This window comes from Grus americana, chromosome 3, assembly GCF_028858705.1.
Source record: "Grus americana isolate bGruAme1 chromosome 3, bGruAme1.mat, whole genome shotgun sequence".
Lineage (NCBI taxonomy): Eukaryota > Metazoa > Chordata > Aves > Gruiformes > Gruidae > Grus > Grus americana.
The window spans coordinates 57521057-57546515 of record NC_072854.1 but is presented as its reverse complement, the minus strand read 5'-3'; the positions used below and the strand labels follow the sequence as shown (position 1 = coordinate 57546515).

At 36.2% G+C, this 25459-nt stretch overlaps 1 protein-coding gene and 1 long non-coding RNA gene across 25 annotated transcripts in view; one reads left to right on the top strand and one right to left on the bottom strand.

Moving 5' to 3' along the window:
* The window catches only part of TRDN (triadin), a 246075-nt gene that overhangs the window by 90702 nt on the left and 129914 nt on the right, over positions 1–25459 (top strand). For all 22 annotated transcript variants that reach the window (XM_054820908.1, XM_054820900.1, XM_054820910.1 and 19 more), the window contains one exon: positions 17642–17713. In XM_054820908.1, the coding sequence (XP_054676883.1) occupies positions 17642–17713 (72 nt within the window). The remainder of the gene's footprint in view (positions 1–17641; positions 17714–25459) is intronic.
* On the bottom strand, positions 1550–25026 carry LOC129204636 (uncharacterized). 3 transcript variants are annotated; one of them, XR_008576457.1, is made up of 3 exons: positions 24874–25026; positions 8494–8708; positions 1550–5455 (listed from the first exon to the last, which is right to left on the bottom strand). It is a non-coding gene; the product is annotated as an uncharacterized LOC129204636 (long non-coding RNA). The 3 variants fall into 3 exon arrangements; XR_008576455.1 differs by having other exon boundaries at positions 8494–8705; XR_008576456.1 differs by lacking the exon at positions 24874–25026 and adding an exon at positions 22807–23737.

Here is a 25459-nt window from a genome sequence, read left to right as displayed (position 1 = left end):
CAGGTCCTGTCAGAGCTGGGAAGTCCTAAGGATGTAGCTGAGAAACAGACACTCTCAAAATGGGGAGAGGGAGGACACAGATTTTTGAGGAAGGAAAATGAACAAGCTTGGGATTTTGGAGGGAGAGGGTTTGTACGGCCTGGTCTCAAAGACTGACGTGGAGAGACAGGGGGTTCCATTAAAAGAGAGCAAAGTATTATATCGCCTCTAGGACTTTTAAAGACAGTCAGTTATAAATAGAGGGACTGTTCTAGGCTCAGAGTGGGAAAGAGATTAGCAAAACCTTCCAGAGACCTTCAGTTGTGCTTTCATTTAAAAAATAACCCCGTGTACCAGATGCGATTCACTCAGTTTCTGGCATTACACAGCTGTACCATTAATAAATCACAACACAAAGACTTGCATGGAGATCTTCAAGATCTCTCTTATAGTTCTCCTGACATTTGCAAGCAGCTTTGACACATGTCAGAGCCCTTTTTTCCAGATGGCTCCCTGGTCTGTTTGACACTCTCCTAAGGCAGAGCAGACATGCTGTGGGAAGGGAGTTTTGGAGAAGATTGCTTTTCAGTTTTGACGTTTCCAGCTATGAGGAAACTGGGCAGACCAAGAAGGGAAGCAGGGAGATAGAGAGGGAAGTCTGTAGTGACTTGAATTTCAGAAGATAAAAGACATGACTGTCTGCTTTTGCCTCCCAATGTTTGCCTTGTGTCATTTCAGTGTGCTATGACAGAGTTGTGCTAAGAAATCACAGGTCAAACAGCTGAAAAATGTTCAATGGTCATTGCGTGGTCAGCTGGCCTTACAGGTGAACAGCTAGGGTGACAGCTTAAGGTCCCAGAAAGTGGAAACAAGTCACAAAACAGCTTAAATCATCTGATTTGTAGGTGAAAAGGAAAAGGATAGCCCCTTAACTCAGGGTCTCCAAAAGTCCACCCACGGCTCCACCTCTAAAACAACTGCTTTTTAACCTGCTAAGTCAGTTGTCAACGTCTGAAGTTAAATGCTGTGAATGGTTGTTGTGATGGAGCCTGATACTTTTTTGTGGGAGGTAAAATAAAGCATTGCCTTCAAAACAAGCTTTAGTCAACTGACAAGCAGTGAAAGGCAATCCAGACCGTGTCTCTGAGAAGCAAGGTAAAGGCCAGGTATGACCAGCTCTGTGCTCTTCACAGGAATCATTGAGGAGAGTGCCACCGAACACTACTCAGTGTTTGTTACTGCCTTTCTCAGGCAATGTGCCCATTTCACACTGGCCTTTGTGAACTGAAATATTACTGTGACTCATCTTCTTTAATAGATAAATGTGGGGAAAACACCAGAACACTAAGTCCCTTTAATAGCCCTAATATCCAAATAGCTTTAAAATCTGATATATTTTATCCTTCTTTTGGTGTATATATTTAATGGTATATTACATTGTCCAAATGTCATGGTTTAACCTGGCCAGCATCTAACGCAAACACACAGCCTTTCACTCACTCCTCCCCACCCAGTGTGATGGAGGAGAGAAATGAAAATGGAAAAAGAAAAAAATAAAAATAAAACTTGTGGGTTAAAATGAAGACAGTTTAATAGGACAGAAAAGGAAGATGATGATGATGATGATGATGATGATGATAGTAATAGTAATAAAGAATATACAAAACAAGGGATGCACAGCACAATTTCTCACCACCAGAAGCCGATGCTCTGCCAGTTCCTGAGCCACCCCACCTCCCAGCCACCCCCCCCAGTTATATGCTGAGCATGACTTCATATGGTGTGGAATATCACTTTGGCCAGTTTGGGTCTTGACCATGTCCCCTCCCAGCTTCTTGGGCACCCCCCACATTGTTGTTGGCAGGCCAGTATGAGAAGCTGAAAACTCCTTGACTGCTTAGCAACAACTAAAAACATCAGTGTGTTATCAACATTATTCTCATCCTAAATCAAAAACACAGCTCTATACCTGCTGCTAGAAAATTAACTCTATCCCTGCTGAAACCAGGAGGCCAAACAAAGAGATCTGAGTGCAATTCAGCTAGGGAATTTAACTACAGTCACTCTGACACCATAATACTTTCAAACCAGAAATAATTTCTGTTAATCCCAATATTGCCATTTTTGAAGGAGAAAAACAGATTTTTCTTATAAAAAATTCCTTCATATAGGTATATTAGCTTTTTGTAGGATTGTTTATACCAAATATGAATTTCTGTGTTCCTGAGTTTATAATAGCAGTGTCCCACTCATTAGATTCCTTAGGCACAATACATGGATTTATAATGTCATTAATAATGATACCATTCAATATATATTCTTTGATAGTATTTTTGAAATATTTGTCTTATTGAAAAATTCACATTCATTGCTGACATTAGATTATTTTATGCTTATATAAATTTTATGCAAGAATGTAAACTGTACACAACAAATTCATAAGAAGCCATAGAAGGGAGAATTCTTGCTAAGCAGCTTCATGAAGCATTAGCTGGTTTTCTTGTTTCTCTGGCCAGCATTTGTCCCTGATACCGATTTGTTTCATGCAAATCCTCCTGTAAATCACAATAATTATATCAATATCAATTAACTTCCAAGATTTCTATTTTACTTTTTATAAAAGAAAAGTATCTGAGGTTCTCAGCCTTTTACAATAGGTATCAGTGGAATTTTAACCATAAACTCAGATAAGTTTTGCTAAACTAGAAGTCCATCTCATGAATATCATGACTGCAACAGTGGCTTACCCTGGATTCTACTGAGACATTTATAGATAGCCCTCTTGAGCTCTACTGTATACAGTATAAAAAATTGCTTTCTGAGTTTATCTGATGAACTATGAAGCTTGACAATATTTTTTACATTCTGTCTAACATGCATGTGATAAGTGACAATTTCTCAGAGGCATTCCTGAATCACCTTTCCTCCAAAGGACAGATTTTCTGATCTTATTTATCCCTGGACTAGACTTTCTCAGCCAAGTACAGCCAGTACCATCTCAGCATTAACAAATTGCTCTGTCCAAATTGCTTTGTACTCCTTTTGGCTGCCTGTAAATGTAGAACTAATATGCATTTCTTCCAGGGTTAATTTTCCAAGTTTTACTTCTAAAACATTAAAACCTAAAGAGGAAAGTTTGGTTTTTAAGAGATGCTGAGACACATTGGTTCTGACTGACACGTCTATTCTTCTACTGGAACTGGTATTTCTAAGGTCCAAAATAGTCTTTCTGATGCAGAAGGCCACTGATTTTCTTTTGTCTAGTTTCATGGATATAGTCTATTCCATGTATTTGACAATTTATTTGATATTCCTGAATTTTGTTCTGAGTAATATTTCTAGTGTTCTTATTCATATTTTTATATTTTATTGGTAGGAGAAAAAGTTCTATTTTAGTAGAAACCTTTAACTTGATCTTCATAACCATTTTTTTGCCCTTAGAGAGTTTGAAATCCTCACCTATGTGGATGGATTTCAGGAACACTAGTTGGTCACTCTTAGCAAGTAGCACGTGCTTCTCTAGGTTACCTAGATCTGCTTTATTGTATTCCCCCGTGCCATTCCCCTGTTTCACCACACCTGCGCTGCTTTCCTTGCAATGTTTGCCAGCTTGCTTTGCATTTACTTTTCCTGAACTACTCTGGCAGATCGAGGAGTTGTTCCAGTATAATGTCTTTTTTATTTTGCAGCTACCTAAAGTGGATTCTTGTGTGCCTGTCTTTTTGCACGCCCACCTCAGCATGTGGTTGTGCATGCTGCTTACTGCTGAATTGAGTGATAAACATCTGTTGGGTATTTGGTTGTAGTGTGGCACTCTTGTTTCCCACAGGCATATTGTATATTTATGGTCACATTTTGTTTTCATTTTAATCACTTGGAAGTTTATTTTACATCCATAGTTTTACTGTGTTCTAGCTTTGGTTCAACAACTTGCATTTCACAGTATGTTGGACTTACAACCGGATCATCTTTACAGTTACCTAACTGACAGCAAAGGCAGTGGCAGCACAGATGTGATATTATTGTCAATTTGGTCTACCTAGAATCTTTGCACTGAAGCACCTAATTACCCTATGGAGCTTATACCACTACGTGACTGTTTCCAGTAATAGCTAGACTGCAAAGGAAAGGGGCCATACCATTTCTTTTCATCAATTTACCCTCATACGTTTATTGTGATGATCAGGATTTCTGGCACGTTTACATCACAAGTGCGTATCCTATAGGGTAAAACAGTTGCCCTACCTTTTCATAAAAAAATCATCAAACCCTCACCTTTCACACATATGTTCATGAAAAAAAAAATTAAAATGACAAACATAGACAGTTAAGAAACTCAGGCAAATTGTGGTAAGAATCCATAGGGAACCCTGCAGTCTGCTTGGTCCTGGAGAGAAGTGGCAGACTGAATGTCCTTCATGTCTATAGTGCTCTTCCAAGGCTTCTCTCTTCTCTTCCTTTGTCAAGAAGTACTCAATCAAAGAGCAAGGATTATTGTTATTACACAATGTGGTAAGAGAATTCCAAGACCTTGTCAGTATGATACTTGCCATTTAATATCCAAAAAGATTTATAGAGATACTGGTATTAGAGTACATCAATATTGCAGTATATTACTGAAAAAAACCTGAGATCGTTAAGTGCCTAATTTTGAACGCAAAAATGCCTGTATTTGCTGCGGGTGGGCTGTAGCACTGGAGTTAAATACTTGCCCTCTGCTGTTCAGATAGCAAAATGCTTTAGGCTCTTAACTATTTTTAAGTGTCACTCCTACTTAATTAAAACTAGGATGTGTTGTGGATATATCAGTATCAAAGGGTAACTTTTCACCTTGTTACGTTATATTTACGTGAGGACAACTTTAATATCAGTGTAGTTTCTCTGGGGATATATTTGATGCAGTGCAATTAAAAAAAAAAAAAAACCAAACCAAACCAAAACAAAACAGTGATAATGCATAAGAATGTAACATGTTATCTGCTTCTTGTTTGGAGAAATTCAGCATTGGAACACTGTGGACTGAATTACAGGTTTTCACATTTGAGAGAGAATGCTAGAGAATATTATTTTTTTCCTATGGAGAGATGCTTTCTGATGCGACCTACTCAATAGCCCTTTCCCTTATTACAGAAAACAAGCAAATCAGATATTTGTTTTAGTGAAATACTACAGGGAGAGTTTGGGAGCTGTGAAACTTTTTCAGCTTTACTTTTTAAATGGGAAAGATACCTAAGAACAAACATGTCTTCTCCCTCTGAGTGGAGTACTGTACTCCAAAATTTGCAGAAACTCATCTGGATTCATCTTCAGAGTTGACAGTTAATTGTCCATCAGTTTATGAAAAAGTTGTTCATATGAAGAAACACTTGTCAACACATTTGTTTCTGCTGATGACATAAATGGAGATGAATGAATGACAGAAGCATTTATTCCTCTAGTAATCTCCTGGGAGAGTTCTGAATACTTTTCAAACAGTCTGAAAGGAAAGAAGTAATGAAGAATAATAATAATAATAAACTAAGTTTTAACTATTGCAAATTTTCTAACTAATTTATTAATGTGTAATTCTTGCAATAGTTTTAGCTGTCATTTGGAGTCTAAATATTGCTTCTTTACATTTCTATTCAGTTATGTAAAACTATGAGAAGACATCCACTGATGTCATTTTACTGAGGTTCTTGTCTATGACTCCACTCTCACCACAAAAGCTGTGTCTATTTGGTCAAACTCTGAAATGACATTGATCACTTAATGGGGACGTTATCAGCACACAATCCTGACACCATCCCACAAAGGCAAAATAGCTATCCGTTATTCCCTGTTTATATCATCCCACCATGAATCAGAGCCAGATGCTGGCACACAAAGCTGCATCTGTCAACACTCTTGTGGCACTTTATTGTAACTTTGCCAAAAAAATTTCCAACGACTTTTACTCTCTCCGAAGCAGCTACCCAGGGAATGCATGGTATTCTGCTTCTGTAGAGAGGAACGGATCTCTTTCTTTGATAGTTGTCATATGTATGTAGTATGTATACATACTGAACATGATGTTACATGGTATGGAATATCACTTTGGCCAGTTTGGGTCAGCTGTCCTGGCTGTGTCCCCTCCCAGCTTCTTGTGCACCCCCAGCCTCCTCGCTGGCATGGGGTGTGAGAAGCTGAAAAGCCCTTGACTTAGTGTAAACATTGCCTAGCAACACCCAAAACATTAGTGTGTTATCAGCTTTATTCTCATCCTAAATCCAAAACACAGCACTATACCCGCCACTAGGAAAAAAATTAACTCTATCCCAACCAAAACCAGGACAATAGTTCACTGCAAGGCACTCTGAGGCGTCAGATTTATGTGATACAGACAAAAGCCAAAACCTTTGCTGGTGTAAATGAGTCTAAATTCCTCATTTTAATTGAAATAAACCAATCTAATCTGTGAAGGCATAGAGACTAGACTAACAAAAGTATTTTCACGCTTGTATTATATTTTATTACTACTATTTCACATTAGAACCGTTTCATATAGTTCAGTAATCAAATTTCAAAATCAAAGGTCTTTTCAAAAGATTCATTAACAATGTCTGGGAAACGCTAGTTGTTTTGTGGAGGATCATCAAAAGACTCAATCAGTTTAGTTCTTAAAAGTAAGCTATTTGGAAAGTAAAGGCAAAAGTTAAATAATAAAATAATAATAATAATAATTAATAATAATAATAATATAGACCTAATAATAAACACATTGAGTTTCATATTAAAAAGCTTAAAATAAGTTTAAGCAGTGACCTTGTAAAACAGTTATTACATTTAATGACTCATTGTCATAATTGATTTCCGGTTAGAATTATTACAACAAATACAGATGGTATTTCAAGTAGGTTAAAAATGGAAGCATTATAGAGCTACACAAACCTTCTTCAGTACTTAATATCATTGTCAGAAATGAATTCAATACAAAAAATATTTGCAGAAAATTATTTCAGCCAAATGTAGTTTTATCCATATTTTTGAGGCATATTTGGCAAGGAAACAGCTCAGAAACCTAAAAACCATAAGTTCCAAATGTCAGCCTGTAAGAGCATATGTTTCTTTTTTAGAGCTTGGATGGCTTCAAGTATGGGGAAAAACACAACTCCCAAAAGAGCGAGCCTCCTTTTTCAAGCCTAGATTTATTAACTTTTAAAAATCATTATGTTACAAAAGAATCCAGACAATGATTATGTATATTGCAGGTTTTGCTGACTATTTCTATTTGGAGCACACATAGGATTAGTTCTTTAAAGGGCTGGGATACAGTTGTCGGTAGAGTTGAGATTGCATTGTAAGTAATGTTGGTAGAAAATACTGTAACTTAGGTCAACTACAGATACCTCTGCCAAACTTCAGCTGGTAGGACTCAAAACTTGCCATCACAGATTATTCTTCCAGTAAAGAAGATCAGTTTAGGTAAAATGTTTCAGGGATTTCCAACACTTAGAAAGATATTTTGTGTTGACCATTTAAAATTTGTCTCCTTCAGTCCTTCCCTTTCAAATGTTCTAAGTGCTCCTCAACTAGCTAAAAGTGAGACTCACTAAAAGGCTTGACATTTGTTTCACAGGTTGGAACGTGCTCAACAACATCCTGTTAGCAAATAGTAGAGTCAAAAAGCGTTTAGCGTTATCTGCATGGATCCACATATATGTACCTCTTGATTCTGCCATTATCCAATGTTGGGGAGCAAGCTTGATCTGTAGAAAGATTTTGGTGTTGTAACACTGAGAACTACAGAATCTATATTTTAAACACTTATCAACCTAATAGTCTCTGAAGACCTTAACCAATTGCTTAATCTCCTTAATCAATGCCTGGGAAACCATAAAGGCCATCATGGAGTTGCTTAAGCCAACCAAACCAGCCAACTACATCTAAAATGCCAACCATTTCAGGAAGATAGGAACCTTACATGGGCTGCAAGTAAACTTCTGTCTTTGACGAGGCATGTCAACCCACAATCTTCTCCTTCAGTTAGTTGTATAAACCAGGTTATATATCTCATATATATATATATTTCTAAAATTATAAGTGAGTTAATGAAACCGTTACCTTTAAAATATACTCCTGAAATTGTCTTAGGAAAGATAACCACCATACAACAAGTCCTCTCAATTTTAATAAAGAAAATAGCTGAGATCTATTCGAATGCCTTTAAACACCTCCTGACATTGAATACTCTGAAACATCATGAAGAAGGAAAAATATATACCAAACAGCTTCCAGTTTTCTTCTGAATTATCCAGAAGAAAATTATAGGCAAAACCTATAGCTCCATTGTGGGACTGAGAGAAGTTACTCTCCTCATCCAAATATAGATTCTCTGTTGTCTCTGCTGGAAAATGATGAAGATCAGTTTTAACAACAGGAACGGTACCTGGTCACTACATTGCACAGATAAGAAAATCGTAGACAGGATCTACAAATGCTTTGACAACGTACATTCCATCATGAAGTATTTCCAGCTTAGCAATAATTCCTCACCTCTCCTGCTGTGAGAACATGCCATGCAGAGGACAGAAGAGTGTTCAGCTGTGGCCCAAGCAGCATGTGCTCTCCATGCCTTGCTTATGTCCACCTCCTGCTGCATCTAGTCCACAGCCACTGTGACAGCCAGCTGTGGCAGGTCGGCTCCTTTCACCATTCTTGGTTCAGGCACTTCTTTCTTTGGCCATCCACTTTCTTTCCACATGTATCTGCTTTGTCAAAAAAGACATGCAACTTACTGACATATAACTAGAATGAGTCAAGACTAATTTATGTTTTTCTTCATCAGGAAATGCTATTCTTCCCTCTGGTACTTCACTTTCCTTCCTCTTGTTTCACTTTGTCCTTCAATACAGTCAGTATTATCTGACAGAGTAAAGAGCACATAGAGTTCAAAAGGCATTCAATGTCCACACACATTAAACCTAAACAATGCTTTTGTCTTTTTCTTTTTTTTTTTTTTTAGCTAAGCTTGACAACAAAATCCTTTCTATGTGATACTCATTCATATAATTGCTGGGGGTTTTGGGAGCACTGTGTTACTAGGCAGCAGTTACAGTGTAAAAAAATCATGCATGGCTTTTGATTTTAGTCCTGGAATATTTTGGTGGCACGTAGTGTCATCTTTATGCAGAACTGCAAAATGAGATGTTTGCAATTCATTGCACCTCACTTAGATACCCAAAAGTTAATTGCCAGACTTCAACCTTTAGCTGTCTTTATAGCCAATGGTATGAAATGGAGGCCTCCAGAGGACAATTTCATCCTAAAAAAAGATGCCTAAGATAGAAAAGATGAATCACCCTCTGAAGGTACCAATTTCTCTCCATTGACTATAAATGGAACCCTTGGGTGACTTATCTAGATTTAATTGTCTAAAAGTTAACTTTTAAATGTCTGGTTGAGAAAGAGCCTACATATATTCAAGTATGCTAAAAATGTGCAAGCACGGATTTCACTCAAATGAAGACTCGAAATGACAAGTTTTCTATAAAATTTCAAATGGTATTATGAGGAGCAGCTGTTGGCTCAGCCAAGAAACCAGCAGTGCCACTCTGAATAGTATGAATAGCAATAATAGCATTGCTATAACATTTCTGGAGTAAGAGAAGGGGAAAAGGAAGAAATGTAGAAGGAAATATTTTCTTGAATAATATGGAGGGCATTCCATGTCCAAATGTGCCAAACAAAAGAAGCCTAGATAATTTTAGCATCAGAACAAAGCCCCAGTCTTTACAGCTTCCACTTTTATAGAATTTAAGCTTTGGAATTTTTAGTTGTTGTATGCTTACAACATTCAATTTTATTTTTTTTTTTTTTTTTAGAATATTTCTGTTATATCCATTTATAGGAGGAATAGAAAGGCATGGTAAGTTAAGTCAGTTTCCCAAAAATCATAGAGGAGGCCTTGAGCACAAGGGGTGGAACTCATGACAGTGAGTCCCAAGACTCGTTGTCCTGAAAATAACCTCTTTATAGGAAAGAGGATCTTTCCTGGGAAAAGGAAAGGGAAGGAAGAATAAAAAGTTACCAAAATGAGGTTGGTTTAAAGTAATCATTATCTCCAATATTACAGGGGGTTTGTTCTGGTATTTCTCATAATTCTTCCTACCCTTTATGCAAAACCAGGAGCTTTAGCTGAAATTGTTTCAGTCTGAAACAATTCAGGCCACGTATTCTGTCTTGCTGTAGAAACCACAGCTGCTGAGGAGTATTGCATCAAACCTAATGTCGCCATATGTTCTAAAGGTGTAAATTTTAGCCTCAAATTTCAATATTTTTTTTTTTTACTCTCCCTATGTCATAATCTTGTAATTCCCAAAATATTATAGCCATGACGCTATTAGAAGAAAGAGAAAGCTCACTGAGTTTCTTAATTACACAGAGCCTAGCCTTCAAAGGTATTAGATACTTAACACCTAACTAATACGTAGCTCTCATTGATTTCAGTGGGCATGAGGAACAGGAGTTAGTAGCGAACACCTCTGCACTTTTGGGCCCTACTCGGATATTCAATCTAATAAAATCTCTCAGTTCTTTTCTCTCCAACTTCAAACTGCATTGTTGAAATTCTAACTTCAGAAAAATGGTTATAGATTAGATTAACTCTCTTAGGTGATTGTCAAGTATAGACAAGACAGGTAACATCATTAACTTGTTTCTCTCATTCTGGCAAAAAGATTCAGAGAGGTAAAAACGTTTTGGCTTGTGGTCACAGCTATTTGGATTCAGTTGGACTTCCAGTGATTTCTATATTAAACATATTCATTATCTACAAATATCTCTAATTGTGAGAGATTATAGCATCTGTAATTTCATCTTATCAATGGTAGGCTGTTGGGGTTTTTTTAGCAAGACCTGGCATATGCACTCTTTCTTGAACACATCATAAAGTTTTAGCATTCTTGAAGTAATGTCTAGATAGCTTTTCTGACTTTAGCACTGAATGTTTCTGAGATGGAGTTGGACTAATGGCAGTTGAAATGATGCTATGTACAGATAAACCAACTACAAATAACTCATAAATTACTGAGCAATGATCCCATGGCATAGTCAGTGTCTGTTGCCTTTCATCATAACAGCTTATCAGTCCCCTCCATTCTGTTAATTGTTAGCAGCAAGTATTTAATTGGATTGTTTTCTTTTCTCTGTTTTAATTATTTTCCTGTGGATACTTCATATTGTGAAAAGTATGCATCTATACCAACTCCCAATATTCATGTTAATTATGCTAGGGATCACTGTATATGATGCCAATTCATTAAAGGTTATTTGGGGAGAGAGAGGAAGGCTGAATATGTCTTTCCATTTGATAATCTGCTTTTACAGTCCTTTTGCACTCCAGTATGTAGCAATAACTATAATAACCCATCATTTCCACACAATAACTATCATTTTCACTGTCCTAGGACTTAGTTCTTTGAGATCCATCTTTCAATATTTCTAAACGTAACATGTAGGATTCTTTTTACCTGCTAAATGCACGTGATAAATAATGGGAGACAATTCTATTCAATTTTCAATTTTTTCAATTCAATTTTATTTTAATGTCTGTGTCTTTTAAAGGCTGTGTGACTTCTTACTTAATGTGTAACGACAAAACTGTTAAAACTTAACTTTTAGCTTCTTAATGACTTCAATCTTCTGAACACAAAAATTAGAACAGCTTTCACAAGATACAGATTCAGCTAAAGAGGGATTTTGGAGCCTCAATGAGGTAAAAATCTCTGGAAAATAATTCTCAACCGATATATTGTAAATGGATTTAATTCCACAGCTCTGTCATATAGCTAAGATACATTGCATACATTTCTGGTTGAGACCAATAGCATCAGCTGTAGGTTAGAACAGCAAAAAAGAAAAACCCACTCATAGTTCTACCTCTCTTGCCTGCCTAATTTGTACACTTGTTATGCACACTTGCTTTGTGTGAGATACAAAGCCACAGGAAAAGAAAAAAATATCAAACAAATTCCCAGCTGTGACTTTAATTGGGTTTGGTGGCTGAGTGAAAACATATCGACTAGCTGATGTTCACACAACCTCCAGGAATCTCTGCCAATGGAATCTCACACCTGTTCAGTTACCAAATCAAGTAGGGATAGAAAAAGCATTTTCTGTTCAGAAACATTACTAGATAAATATCTATATGCATTTGTGTAACCATGTGCATGCATATGTATGCACATGCTCATGTGTGCACATATATATAGTATATATTACATGGGTATAAATGTATATAAATATATATAAGAATGCATCATCAAAACCAAAGGATGAACTCAAATCTCTACATATTAAAAATCGAAGACTATCAAGTTGATGCTACTTTTTGCTTCGTGCCTTCAGAAAGGAAATTTAATCCTTCCCACTACTCCATTCTAAAGAGCATGTTGATTATCAGTCTGCATCCATCCTTCCTACACCTTCACTGTTAACCTACTGGTCCTTGCTTTTAGCTTAAAAGATGGATGGCCTCCCAGGGCTGTTGTTAGGTTATTTATAATAGGCTTGGGTTTGTGGTCTGTATGTTGAGGGAGGAGTATCTCTCAATAACATGCTTTACACACAAGTTAGACACTGTGTAGAGCTCCAATATTATCTGTGATATTTTTTTAATGTATTTTAAACCCAAGTGGAACATATAGATAGATTGGACATTATCCATGTAATCTCTCCTTTTTTTCTTTTCTTATCCATCATAATAGTAACTGGCTGATAGCCAATGTAACAGAATATGAAAATTTAAAGGAATGTATTGCTACTGGTAATCACTGCATAAACTGTAGCAGTGTTTTTCCTTAGGTGGTATCATCAGCCTCATGCAAAATGAGAGTTTCACTGTTTGTTGGGCAATTATTCATTTAATAAAGACCCAGATCCTGACTGTAATTGAAAAACTGAAATATATGTTGGCTAGTAGGATAAACCTCCTTAAAAGTATCATTTTATTATCCATTAATTCCATCTGCCATTGTCAAAAATTGTATTCCAAATAGGTCATTAAGACCCTGTTTAAACTATGTTTTTCCATTTGAGATAATTTTGTTATCATTTTTAAGACTTGTTGACTACATCTAGGTTAGTAAATCAAACTCAACTCAACTGCTCTCTGAATGTGATTCCTTCTGTCATAGCGTGATCCGCATCCATTACACCTCCTCAAGGTCAAAACAGGACGGCTGCATCCCAGCTGTCTATTGAGAGTGGTCCCTGACCCTTGCTAACTCCTGAACTGAGCCAATGAATTGTTTGGGAGATTGCTACTTAGTACAGATCAAAATTGTCAGAGGCTATTCAAAAATATGTTGCAGGATATGTATGTCTGAATTCCAGAGCCCAGTAACATTCCCAGGCCCCATGTAATTTATCAGTGTACATAAAACTATCATGTTGTGATGTGTTCCTTCAAAAGATTGCCTGCTTGGGGCACCTGTATTTCAATTCATTCTTTCCCCAAATAAGCCTTTGCATTGTTCAAAACAGTTACACAATCTCACCTCTTGATCCTCAGTTATTCTTTTGTAATGAAAAACGCTTTGCTCATATTTCTTCATGCACCCATACAAAGCAGGGAAACACTTCCTTGGAATAGTGACAGTCTAATGTCTTAAGAGTAACAACTAATAACAAGTGAAACGCTCATTTTTAACTTCAAGCGACTTCCATGTCAAAACTGGAAGCCTGGACAGAATGGTGGGACTCCATTAAGATGTCAATCCTCTAAAAGCATATTTGGCAGTCTTACCTCATTCTGCTGATTCATGTCTTGTTCCAAGCTTCATGAAACATTTGATTTGAATTTACTTTTCATAACAAATGACTCTGCAAAGAGCACAATTACTTTATTTCAATTATTTCTACTGTCATTAGGGAAAGATGTCACATCTGGGCAGAATGAGATTTATCTGAAGACATTTTGCTGCACCATTTGAGACACACTCTAACAAAATGTTGGTGCTGTTAGATTGTAGGATTCCCACTGTTCAGATAACCAGTATATGGATTTAAGGAACTGCACAGTCATAGGAGTGGTGTTTCTGTGGTGGCATTATTTCTCCCCATATCCCATTGGAATATTCAGCCATCTACAATGCATTTAGTTGTTTAGTAGTAGTAGTAGTAGTGGTAGTGGTAGTAGTAATAATAATAATAATAATAATAGTAATAAAGTATTTTCTTTGAGCCTGTGATCTTTTGTTTTAGAAAGATAAATTTAGAGACTTTATCTATGTCAATTAAGGTCACTGCAGACAAATTGAGCTGGGCAGATCAGGGAAGAAAGAAAGCCCACATGATTTGCTGTTATCATAGGAAATCAATTTATCCTCAATTCTCAGACATGACATTTTTGACATATGTAGAAAGAGACTTCCTAGATTGAGAAAAGTAAGGTAATTAAAATTTGTCTTGTATTCCTTATCATGTAATATAAAATCTAAAATATTCATAAAACAAGTCAGAATGAATTTCTTCATGACACCTCAAGTGATTTAATAAACACCAATGACAGAAGTTTCACAGAGCTTGAAGAGTGTATCTTATTTTCAATGAAGTATTCATGTTACCATCTAGTGTCTTAAACCTTCTACTCATCTCTGCAGCATATTTCTTTCCTTTCAGGCAGTGGAGGAAGCTATTCATGTCTTAACATGACACTTTTTCTCCTGGTGAGCATATTAAACTCAAAACCGTTCATTATTTTGGTTTCCATCAGCTGAAATTTGTTGTCAGACAGATGTGTACAATGTTATATATGAAGGAGGTATTTGTAGCACAACTACATGGACAGATGAGGCATAGAAATGTATGCACATTTTTGTGTCTGCAATTACACCTTTTGGAGTAATCAAACCCTAATTAAAAAAAAAAAAAGAACCCACAATATTAAGTCAAATGAAGCTTTTGGCTTATCTCATAGTAGAAAAATAAAGTCTACATTTGAAATGAGAAGCAAATAAATATGCAGACACTAAATTTCAGTGCTCTTCTGTGGCTGCATTTTTAAAGCAGCAAGATAACTGTATGTCCAATAATAATAGTGGTAATCTGGATAATGACTTCTCATGATTCATGGACTAATCTGATTCTCAACTGGGATCATTAAAAACATCCTGCCTTCCTCTCGTTTACATCATGGATATGTGTCCAAATGGCCACTGCTGGAGTCAAGATAGTAGACACCATTAATCCTAATGGTCAGATCTGCTGAGGCCAATTCCTCATTTCTATTTATGAGTTCTCTGTGCTGCAGAAAACCACTTGAGCTTTATAACTTACAGAGGAAAGAAAAAGAAAGAGAAAAGAAATTTGACTTAGGATATCCCCTTTAACATATTTCATCAAAAGACTGGATAAAATATTTATTCAGCTACTGTCCTTTGCATTCCCATCAAAGTGAATCGAGAGACATTTAATAACACATGGAAACATTAAAGAAGCCTTTTATCAGAGTGGATGGGAACTTGCTCAGAACAAACATTCTGGCCTAAGGGAAAGTTTTTGATCTATGAAGCTTAAGCTTTTGGTGCTTAAAACACTCTCATATTGAATCATGTGGTCAATTTGCATGAAATAAATGATTTGCTTAAAACTTGTAAAACTATAAAATAGAACTTGACAAGTCATTAGCAATAAGTGCTATCGCACTGGCTTTGTACTAACTAATGCTGCTGCAATAATTAGAAAACTGCTGCTACAGCAAAGAACAGGAAGATAATGGGGCCAGCCTGTACCTTGACCTAGAGGTGTTAGATCATTGCCCCACACAGTAGATACCACACTGCAGTCCAAATTATTGACTATCTTTCTTCACTACTGATCTACTCAACATTCTGAGCCACTGCCCTTTATCATCTTTCACACAAAACAATTAGCCTGAGTTATAAAATGTATCACTTTTTCCATCTAGGGATAGGTGATCTAGTTTAGGCAAAAACAAAGAAAAGAAAACAAACAACTAAACTTTAGTCTAAGACTTTAAACAAAACTAGCAGAAAGAATAAGATTATTTACCCATTCTTCATTAATTTTTATATTGTTTTTGTTTTCATTCTGAACTAGGAATTCAATTAATGAAGTTTCTGTATGTTGACAGAGATTATGGATATAACTTTTCTGTTCTGGTTGGCAACAAATGGTATTCAGCATCTCATTAGCTCAGTTTGCAATTTCAAGATGATTCCAAGTGTTTGGAAAATCATGGATAGACATCTGGATTCCTGAAGTTTGCCTACCATTTATTTTAAGGGTAGACTCATTCTGTGATGAGATTGGTAAATATCCACTCATGATTATTGCCAAGACAGGAAATGCATGTAAAGCCTAAGATTTTTACCATTTCTTGCACAGCACTTTCAATGAATTGATTTTGTCGATGTGTTGACATTTTATCAGTGGCTCAGGCATGTGAGTCAAGTTTGAGTGGCTCTATGTGTGATATTTTATACAAATTACCAGATGAACTAAACTACATGCCTGCAGATTATTTGCCTGCAATCGTACATACACTGATGAGATGCAATAACATTAAGACCATGGTGCTCAAATCCCACTGCTGTCTTCAAGATGATGTTTTTCTTGTGCATTCCCCATGAGTATACATACCTTTGTAAAATGAGAGGGGTAAGTATGATACTGCAGTTTCCAAGGCTCATTAAGATCTTAAGTTCTCTTCTGAGTCTGTCACCAAGCGTGAGGCATGGCTCTGATTTTCTGATGTGGAGCTGGAGCTGAGATTTAACAGCCTGATTGCATGTGGAGTCTGGTGCAGTGACTGTATGCTGGTGCATATGACCGAATTCATATTATATTTAACTACTTAATTTTATTTCACAGGTCACAAAAAATTGTGCTTTCCAAATGACAATGACATGATAGCTACTGAGCATAAATGTCAGAGAAAGAAATTAAAAGGAAATAAGGAGACTGCAAACAGGTGTTATAAACCAGAAGAGAATCATAAGCAATATGAAAGTGCAACAGATCAGTTTGTGAATCTTTGGGGAAATGAAGTGAAAAATATTTTGGATAAAACATGGTATCTGCACATAGGCTAAGACAGTACAGAAAGTCCCAGTTCAATACTATGAGAGAGTACAGTTCAACACTCTGAGAGAGTAGAGGTGTTCCAGTCAGCAGCTGGAATCAGAACCTTGTGAGTGTTTACAGTGCATGACCTGGTTGGTATTGGCTAATTAAGAATAATCCTTAAGGATGAGAAACATAATAATTTTTTCTGGTGTTTCAAGAAGTTCATAATAAGTGGACTTGAGGGAACAACTGAAGATCATTTGTCTGACAGAAGAAAATAAGCTTTTACTGTAGAAGCATCATGAATATGTAACCTTATTATCACAGTATTAGTTTTTTAGTCTAATGAAGAAAAATAGAACTGTAAGCATTTCAGCATATGCTTGAGTCACTTGGACTTCATTGATTTAAAATGTGTCTCTTAAAAATAAATTACTTTATTTGTTGAGAAATACATTTCCTTCCTATGGTGTCTGGAAGATAATAGCTTTTATGCACAGTGCAATATTTTAAACATGAACTATTCTGAAGGGAGCTCAGCCTCCCAGCGAAACTGCCTAGCCTGTTAGTGAATACATTTTCTATGCATCTTAACCTGTATACTCATGTGCAGGACATAAGGAAATGGTGCCACCTCGTCTTCTTCTAGAACATAGTCCAAGAAAGAAATCAGCAGCTATTGAAGGCAAGTTTGAGTTTTTTCTTCCTTTATTGGCTCCTACTCATTAGTTTGACTCTCTGTTCTAATGGATTTTGTTTATAAATATAACCTATGTTACAAAACTGATCAAACGATTAGGCCTGGGACATGAATGGTAAATTCATATTTGCATGACAAGACCTAAATATTCCTTATAGTAGTCCCACAGATGGCTCAGGAGATTTCCTGAGCGAAATAGATTACAGGATCAAGGCCCAATCTGTAAAATGCTTTGATGGTGTTCAGCCATAAGTTGCCATCTAACTGTAAACATAATCAACATTATCCTCTTAATATACTTTGGATTACTCTTTCAGCTATTGTTATTCAGTAATGTTTCTGTGTATTATCTGCAATAATGAACATAATATTTCTGGCTCTGCATTTATCAACTCTATTCCTATTGTTAAAACCACTGAAAGAAAAATACAAAGTCAGATCTTATCTTCAGAAGATTAAAGCATAACCCCTGCAATTGAATTATCTTGTTTACAGTCTAATCATATCAGTAAAATAGTTGAAATATGCATTTTCATTTTAAAATGGACTATGTCGGATGACTTAAAACTACTACTGCAATATACATTCTTGGTCTACACCATAGAATTTAATAGTACAAAATACACAAGTTTTTTCATGTAACTACATAGCAGTTTTCATATAATTCTTCAGAGTCATTCAGTCACACCATGGCACTTGCTTCTCTCTCTCATAGAGGTCTTAGTTCTATGTTATCCAGAAAGCAATTGGGATCTAAGAGACAAACAGATGGGATGGCAGCAGAATAAGTAAGAAGAGCTACAAGATTTGCCTGCATTTGGAAATGGAAAATGAGAGCTAGATTTTGGCAGAACCTATGACTAAAACAAAGAGTTAAATTAATTAGATATTGCTGTAATGTGATTATTGTGAATCAGAACATTTGGATAAAAATAGTTATGTGACTTATTATCTCTTTTCCCAAAGTCTCTTTTACCTCAAATGAATATTTCTTTATAAACACATTGTTTAAAGGAGTATAAAATTGTGGTTATTGTGACACAATATAGTATATAAATAGATTTGCAGTCCTCCTTGTTTTAGGGAAATGTTTGAACCCTGCTTATCAGCAAAAAGAAGTCCCTGCAATGTTAAACACTGTTATCCACCAATTAACCATAATGGAAAAAAGACATAATAGGAAAAGACTGCTGCATTTGCTGAGTGATAAACTTAATCTTTAAATATAAGTGTTATACAACATGAACCAGCATCAGATTAACATTAAGTTCTTAATTTTCAAAATCATGAGGAGCATGCAATTACTGCAATTGCACATGGAAATTACTATTTATGACCAGTTACACATTTGTGTGTTTCATTAGCTCATTTACGCATGCAATTGAGGTAATTGTGAATGTAAATTAGACACCCATTTGGCAAACAAATTGGGGGGCAGATTATCTGCTCAGAATCATACAACTAAATTCCCTTTAAGGCTCAAGGCCAGTCACTAGGATACAATACTGTTCACGCAAGAGTTTTGGAGGAAATGAAGAAGGAAGAATTACTTGCAAAATGCTGCTGTAAAAAGCTGTTATATTGCTCTATTGTGTGGCTTCCATATATGAGAAAATATGCCACAGTGCCGTGAGGAACCCTAAACCCTGAAGCTTTATTTCAGCCCTGGGGAAAATAATTAAGTAATTTATGGGAATATCTAGCACAATGTCAGAAGGGAAAAAGAGGAGGAGGCAGAGAAATGTAAATCCCTGAAATAGTTGAAGAGACATCTGTCTGTGACTTCTTAATGCTTACACACCTTTATGACTGGTACATCACTAAATATCACTGATCAGATGAAGGGAGAGATTGGAACAAAAGATTCTTCTGATCATAAATATAGTTGAAGATAGTATAATAAGTTCTCAGAATAGGGATCAAGTGCAAGCATTCGTTAATCAAGAAATGTTCTTTATATAACATGGAAGTTCTGGGCCAGCCCTTGATACAAGCAACCAGCTCTGAAAAAAGGTAAAAAGGTAAAAAAAAAAAAATGGTTGTCACACAGAAAATTTATGATATCAATCTCTTTAGACCCTAGGCTTTCCAACTCAGTGATAGTCAGACACTAGATACAAAACCATGCAGCTGGTAAAGGCTGAAAAGATTTTACTCTTTTTCTAGATTGACTTGTTTTCATTATTGCCCTGTTTTTCCACTGCCTGCTTAGGTAATCTTGGACCATTCTTGATTTCTGATAAGGTGAAAATAGTGGCAGTATATGGGCCAGATGTCTCTAACATTTTTAGATTATTTGATACTTTCAAATAGAAAGCTTTTCCTGGATAGTATCCAACGCTCAGTAGAAACTATGCTCTGCTGAATTTGTGAGGTCTTAGAAAAACAGTATATTGTGATTATGAATTAAATCTCAACCATTCTCTCCTTGCATTGCCATTTTCTCTTAATTCACCTCCACAGTAAATCTTTCAGAAAAGGGGTGATTATGTAAAACAATCTCAATTTGTACACTATATTCTAGCAGTATGCAATAAATTGCATGGAAGTGTGTGTATGTGAATTGAACTTTTCAGGTATCTCCAGGTCGGAAAGCAAAATGCTTTGTACTCATCTGGTCAGAAGGGAAAAGAACAGATCATTGCTCTCCTATTTCATGGTGGTTTGGCTCTTTTGAAAAAGCACTGCTTTCTTGAAATCTTACATTCAAAGTTCAATGAAGAGTTTGAAATTTCATGTCACCAGCAGAAGAGAATAACAAAACAAAACAAAAGATTCTGTAACAATAAACAAGAGAAATAGGGAAAGGGAATTTGTGAAGAGAAAGACATTGATACATAACTTCTACTTGTGTTCCAAGCTTGGAAATCTTGTTTGGCAAACCATGAAGTAAAATAACTCATTTTAAATTCTTTATCTTTTTCTGGAGCTTTCACAAGGACTTGGAAGCAGAGCTCTCAGCTTGGCTGACACTCTGATGCTGCCATCTAGGGAGGACGCTGGTGCTGGCTGTCATTTGAACAGATCTATTCTCCATGGCTATCTGAACTCGGACTTTAATATGCTTCTTCTTTGATGGTAGTCTTCTCCACCTCTTTTAACTCTAGCTTTGTTGTATTTTGTTATCCACTGACATCCTAAAACTGCTCTGCAGTGTACATTGATTCTCTGTGAGTCTCTCTCTCAGGTCTTGACTTTTTTTCTCAGCTCACAAAGCTTTTAGCATCCCCCATTTCCCCATTCACCTGAGAAGGACTCTCCTTTTGGATAGTCCTCCCATGTTACGTGGGGTAATCTCTCAGGAAGATGCTGCAGTTAGACAAGAAATGTCGAAACTAAGCTCAGAGGCTTAGTTAGTTATTAGGAAGGCTTCATATTAATCATTCCAGAATAGCATGTCTTTGCTTTCTCACAAGATCACAGCACCTTTGTGAGAAGCCTGTATCAAAACCCTTCTCTCGATTACATATGATCTCAAACAGACAGGATGCTTTGTACCACTTTGAAGTATCACAAAAAAACCCTTTAAACAGTATTGTATCTGAGCATGATTTGCAGGTTATATTGTCCTAGAAATCTGTGCTTGTATCTTTGAGTGGGAGAGCATTTATCACAGAAGAGTCATCAACATAAGCGTTTTAATCTGTTAATGGATTGTGACGGGCTCTGAAATATCCCCCTCCTTTGACTGAACTATACTGGCTGGTTTTTGCCATCTTGCTGGTATGTGTGATACTAAATGAGTTAAAAAAAAAAAAAAAAGAAAAAATTAAAATCTCTGTAATGTCTTCAGAGGATCTCTGAGGGGAAAAAAATATTTTCTCTAGATCACTGTTTGAATCCTCTAATTACAGATTTTGCAGAATGCAGTAAAGTGAGTTGCTGTGAAATATATTTAACTTCTTCAAAAACTCCTGCGGAGGCTAAATTGGCATTGAAAGAGAAATCTACATCTATCTTTGTTGCTGTATAGAATGTACACTATCTGACTATCTTAAGAAGAATTTCTAGTCTGTACCTCAGTTCATGAATATAACATTAGGGGATATAACCAATAGTATCTAAATTACTAAAGCCAATACAAATTTTGACAAAGCTCCCTTGATGTATAGAAGTGTATAAATCTTGTACAAATCAATCTGCTTCTGTACCGTCTGTCAATGGTTGCCTTCTTTTCTGTACACAGATTGTTCTATAAAAAACTTTTTTCTTTTGTGCTATAAAATCAATTACCCTTAAAAAAAATCCTTCAAGTGAAAGACTGTGATTCAAGATATAACAGAAACCTTTAAAAAATGCAGAATTTTGACATTTTCTCCAAATTTGGAACATTTTTAATAATACTGACTTGATTTGTGGATGAAAATCCATTTTCTGATACATTTTAATCCAAGGGAGAATAAAAAGAAATAAGAAAAATGTTTCTGTCAGAAATACCATCATAAAATGGGCTAGGTTTCAATCTAGTTTATTAGAAGAAGTAGTTTAAGTAGCTTTAACAAGGTACTGTATATACAGCATAAACCCAAGTTTTTTTGAGAACTATGTGTCCTACATCTCCATGATTCTGTACTGAAGACAGTAAAATCTTTTAAATAATATGCACAAGGTTTCAAAGTGAGTTATTTAATGATTTAGATTAGACTTTTAAGCAGTAAACTCTAATAATTTAGCTATGGTGAAAAAAGTCTAAATCTTCACTGTTTCAGAAAGCCCTTGACATTTTACTTAATGACATGGGGCTCTTCTGTATGACTTTTATTCTAGCATAAGACAGAAAAAATTAAACAGACATTGGGAAAGAAGCTTACTAGAATGTAGAAAAATTATGTACAAAGATATGTATATTTTGATTAGACATATTACTACGTTTTCTCATTAGTAGTAGTAGTAGCAATAATAATAATCCAATTTTACAATATTAAATTATGCATTTAAAAATAAATATTCAGCAAAATCTGAAATAACCAAACCAAATAACTCTGAAGATTATTGTAACTTTTATAAATTATTTTTAACTGTTACAGAAAAGCAATAATCTTTTGCATATGTTACACCTGCAAATGGAAAATACTTACTTGGTTTAAGATTCTCTGGGCTTTCAGAGGCAGGAATCCCATGTTTCTTTGGAAGGAGAAGGGAAATCCTCACAGAAGAAGTGCTGTATAGCCTCATCATCCCATTTTCCTAAACCTCAGACATTTTAGCTCAAAAGCAAGCCCCATAAAAAGCACCATCCAAACCCTTTCCAGCACTGGTAACACAATTGGTGCCGCTGTTGATTCGTGTTGCCTAGTAGGAATGTCAGTCACGAGAAGGGAGAAAGCTAACCCTGCTGCCTTAGCTATGCTGTCTAGGCCCTTAGGGAAGGTTATACCATAAAAAGTCAGTATTCCCCTGGGAATTTAATTCTTAATCATAATCATATTTGCATCATATCTGCCATTGACCATTGTCCAATGGAGTTTCTATTGCTGGTCTTGTCATGGAAGTTGGCATGCCCTCTCTTTTTTCTCTTTGGCACGCATAGTCTGGCTTCGTTACACTGGTATTTGTACTCTTTGTTCCCCACTGTGCTGCTTAGCGAGGGCAACATATGGCCCCATGCTATTAAGAAACAATTCTGGTGCTTAATTCAACAGTCATGAATAAGGAGCCTATAATCACTACACGAAGAAATGAGGAACACTTAGGTGGGTCACATGGAAGCACTAGGAATTTCAAGCACAATATTGCTATTACATGCTTTCTGCAGACCTCAAAAATATCTCCATAAGCAATCTTCAAAGCTGCCAAATAGTGTTTCAGATTGGGTTTTGAAAACAGTGAAGCAGTTTCAAAAAGCAAAATCAGGCTGGAGAGATTGCTTAGGACTTCAGGGTGTACTATGTCTCCAATGACCTATGTGCCCCATTAGTCTTTCACTTGCTCAATATGAGAACAAGTTGTATTGCATTACTCTGCTAAAATGAAATGGTGCGGTTTAAATAGAACTTTGCAAAAAATGCACTTAATTTTGGCCTAAGCACTCACCTGTAAGTTAGAGAGAATACGTGAAAGTGTGTTTGTGTGCATGCACATGCACGTGTATGTGTGTTTGTGTGTGAAAAGAGGCAATTCTAAGAACTTTAGGGTAATGCTATTTAGATTTCTTTGATCTTTCTTGACTTTTCAGTAGCTAGCAGAGAAAAGACAGAATTATTTCTTACAGAGAAAATAACTGGACCAACAAGGACACTCTTACCCCAGAAAAGGATTTTTTCAGAGACAGCTGAGGTCAATTTTTACTTGAATTTTAGATTTAATTTTGAAAGTATAAGCTTCCATTACATCCTAAAATAAGCAGAAATATATCCCTGCATTTTTTTTTAATTCCTCCAAAATGTTTGTAACCCTAAAGGGTCTTTATTTTGTGAATGTGTGTGAAATTGTTTAGAATCAAAAGTGCAACTGACCAGTCCTAGTCAGGCTCCACCCTAAGCAACATGCAAAGGGGAAAGAAATATCATCAAAACCTGAAAGGTAATAAGTTATTTTAATATTTAAAAGGTATCCAACTCCCACAGAAACCAATAGCAAAACTTTCATTGAGTTCAGCAGGGAAAGTATTTCATTAAAACAAAGGAAGAACAACCATAATATCTTCAAAATTAATAAGGAAATACATTTTTTCAAATACAACTTGGGGTTTTTTGGAACGGCCTTTTAAAATTATGCTGGTGACAGCTTAAGGTGTACAGAAATACTTGCAAAGAAATGGAATGAAGTTACTGCATTCAGTATGAATCATAGTTTCTCAGGAAAAGCTAAATTAATGTTTGTTTTGTTCTGTTTTGTATGTGAGTATACATGTATCTCTGCTGCTCCTCATTTCTGCCAGGACCACAATCAGTAGGCAAGAAAAGCTGTTGTAGTATTTCACAAAGCCAGGCAATATCCAGTCTCTCACAAGAGCTTTTCTCCTGAGATTTCCTGACAAGAGGGTTTTAGATAAATGCAGATAAGCCTTGTATAAGTATCTGAACTTTAGAAGGCTTATCTGAACCAAAACATCTCCAAACTTCAGACATTCAGTCCAACTAGTTAGATTATGTTATGCTCTCCACCAGAAGGTACCAGTGCCTGTATTTTGCTTGCCTCCTTACCTGCTTCTCAGAGGGGATGGGATGAGCTGACAAGTCCTTCTGGAGTCAGTGTCATCGTAAGCACATGGAGTATCTGGAACACCATGGAGAAGAAACTCTTGGAGCACCTTCTTCTTCCAGTTCCCGGACAGCATTCCCATGACACTATGCCCAGTAACTCACATGCATCCCTAAATTTAGCTTCCACTCAGCACTGGCACAGCAGGACATCGGTCTTACCAGGCCTGTTTTCAAGTGCTGCATTGTTAGCATGTTTCTGTTATCTCCCGTCCCCCTGTTGTCCAAGAATTAGTTGACATCTCATGAGAATAACAGAAAGACATTGTCAAAGCTGGTAAAGGCAATTCAGATCAAAATACCTCTTGCTTGGTCTCTGTTGAATCTTACTTCGATTTCTACCGGTGTCCTCAGTTCTGCAACACTTATTGAGAAATAAGTAATTCCATCTCAGATGTTTCTTTGCTTTAGGGCTGTTCTCTTTGCTCCAGTCACTTCTCAAGAAAACTATTCTATGCTGCTTCTTTGTTCCCCCCAGGAAATTTTTTTTACCTGAATTTCTCATTCAGTAGCACATCACTGCTTTAAT